The sequence below is a fragment of the Phytophthora parasitica genome (genome assembly GCF_000247585.1).
Source record: "Phytophthora parasitica INRA-310 unplaced genomic scaffold supercont2.23, whole genome shotgun sequence".
NCBI classification, from domain to species: domain Eukaryota; phylum Oomycota; class Peronosporomycetes; order Peronosporales; family Peronosporaceae; genus Phytophthora; species Phytophthora nicotianae.
This window is the reverse complement of record NW_008649009.1, coordinates 801,944-803,919: the sequence shown is the minus strand read 5'-3', so window position 1 is coordinate 803,919 and position 1,976 is coordinate 801,944. Positions and strand designations below refer to the sequence as shown.

General features: G+C 47.8%; 2 protein-coding genes across 2 annotated transcripts; both read right to left on the bottom strand.

The window, feature by feature from the left end:
* Window positions 1-269: 269 nt before the first annotated feature.
* Window positions 270-1,003, bottom strand: PPTG_10935 (hypothetical protein; the record flags this gene model as incomplete). Its single annotated transcript, XM_008906451.1, has 2 exons — window positions 270-800; window positions 869-1,003. 2 exons carry the CDS (start codon window positions 1,001-1,003, stop codon window positions 270-272), a joined length of 666 nt encoding a protein of 221 aa, XP_008904699.1.
* A 166-nt stretch (window positions 1,004-1,169) lies between these two features.
* Window positions 1,170-1,364, bottom strand: PPTG_22804 (hypothetical protein; the record flags this gene model as incomplete). Its single annotated transcript, XM_008906450.1, has 1 exon — window positions 1,170-1,364. One exon carries the CDS (start codon window positions 1,362-1,364, stop codon window positions 1,170-1,172), a length of 195 nt encoding a protein of 64 aa, XP_008904698.1.
* Window positions 1,365-1,976: the final 612 nt, after the last annotated feature.

Sequence of the window (1,976 nt, the reverse complement as noted above, 5' to 3'; positions counted from 1 at the left end):
CTTTCGAATGGTACAAGGCGTGATGAGTCAGGAAACACCTCGTGGTGCCGCAGAGTTCTTAGTAGCGACAATGATTCTGCACAATTTGATGGTCCTCTACCGGGACACTGCCTGCATAACTTTGTTCGTTGAGGGCTACAGCAATGACGACGCTTTTAATGTTGAAGATTTCACATGTGATCAAAGAAGGGTTGGGATTTTCAAGCGGAACGCAATTGCCAGTCATATTTGCAGTTAACAATTGGAATATATGCAAAATAGCCTGATCCCTAGTTGTTGGTGCTCTCCCCAACGCCAATGTTAGCACCAAGATGCTGAATGAGATTGTCCAACGCTTGGGTCTGCGCTTGCGCACTTTGGGATGGCTCTCGCATTGAGTTTAGAAGATCATAGGTGCGATTATCGTTGCCCTGCACCCTTGAAACCTTAAGTGCATCCGCGATGCTATGGAGATCATCGCCAACAGCTTTCAGTCCTTCTGTAGTTTCAACTTTATCACGCGCGCGCTTACCAGTATACCATCGCCGCTCACGTGCTCCTCCAGCACTAAGGGTGTCGTCGATTGGTTCGTTGTCCTGCCCGGCTAGAGTGGATTGCTCAGCCGAACTCACCCATTGGCTCGGTGGCGTCGCTTGAGAAGAACGGGTCGGCTCCCATGCCGTCTCGATCACCCACATGTTACGCATCGCCTCGTAGCACAGAGGCTCTTTTAGCTGCTTCTCCGTTGCGTTGCCTGTGTCTTGCAACGCTACACGATATGCAGTGCACTGCTTGAGCAAATTCTTGAGCAAATGCTTGAGCTACAATATAACATATCATTTAAACTCATAGTCAATTAAATGTTATACAATCTCAATTGTAACAAGACCAAAGTGTAAATCTTGGACTTGCACTGCGGTGGAGTTACTTGAAGCTCTCTCAGACGGAAGGTTTCTGTAGCCACCATCTTCCAAGCGGCAGCAAGCTGCTTGGCGCTCTTGCTGCCTTGGAAGCAATTCTTCATGGTAGCAAAGCGAAGACGCAGCAGAGTTTCAAGTCCATGCGAACGCGTGCTCTGCCGTGGCCGTCTTTGCCCTCTTTCCACGGCTACTTAACATCTGAGAGGCGGGCATAGCAGATTCGACTATGCTTAGCGGTGGAGGGGTCATCGGCGTTGCAGACAGAGATAACTAATCTTGCGCGAAGGGAACAATAGTGGCGTCTACATTGTCCTCTGGGATCGATGCTTCTGGGTTTGAGATTGCAGAGCCGACACAGGCATCTTCCGTTGCTGCCTCTACAGCAGATAGCATCGGTTCGGGGTCGTCGGGATCGTGGTTCTGAGGTGAGGGAAGGCGATCAATCCTAGGAGACTCTGTGGGCATGACTGGCTTTTGGGTGACTGACAGAATGACGATTAAGCATCATTCATTGGTTAACATTTTGCAGGATACATTTTCTGTGGCGACTGGACTGGAGATGGAGATGCCTGATTTGTTATCAACATCTCCATCTCCAACTACGTAGTGAACACGCTCTTAGGAAACCCTCTGTCAGGTACAAAAAACCGTTCTGTGCGTACCATTCATAGAGCGGAGAAATGAAATGACTTCAATGTTGGTAGTGAATGAGGATAGTGACAAGTTGGCGGACCTAGCATCAATATATTATCTAGAAGAGCTGTTCTACCGTGTAATGCGGGGTCTTTGTCAATTACTCGTACATCAACATCAGGATTGATAAGATTGTCCAAAATATCAGCCGCTTGGGGAAGCATAGATTTCCCATAACAGATTCTGACATCCAACCCCCTAAGATTTGCGGCAACGACCTCCTTTGAAATACTACCTCCGTGGGGAAAATACTGCACGTTTCCAATAATATTTCAGTCTACCCAAAAGCAGTACCCTTGCAAAAGTGATTAGATTTGAATTTCGAATTTCCCGCCAATCTGTCACTGGAGTCTGGTCTGGATTCCGGACCTCATTTCAAAAGAT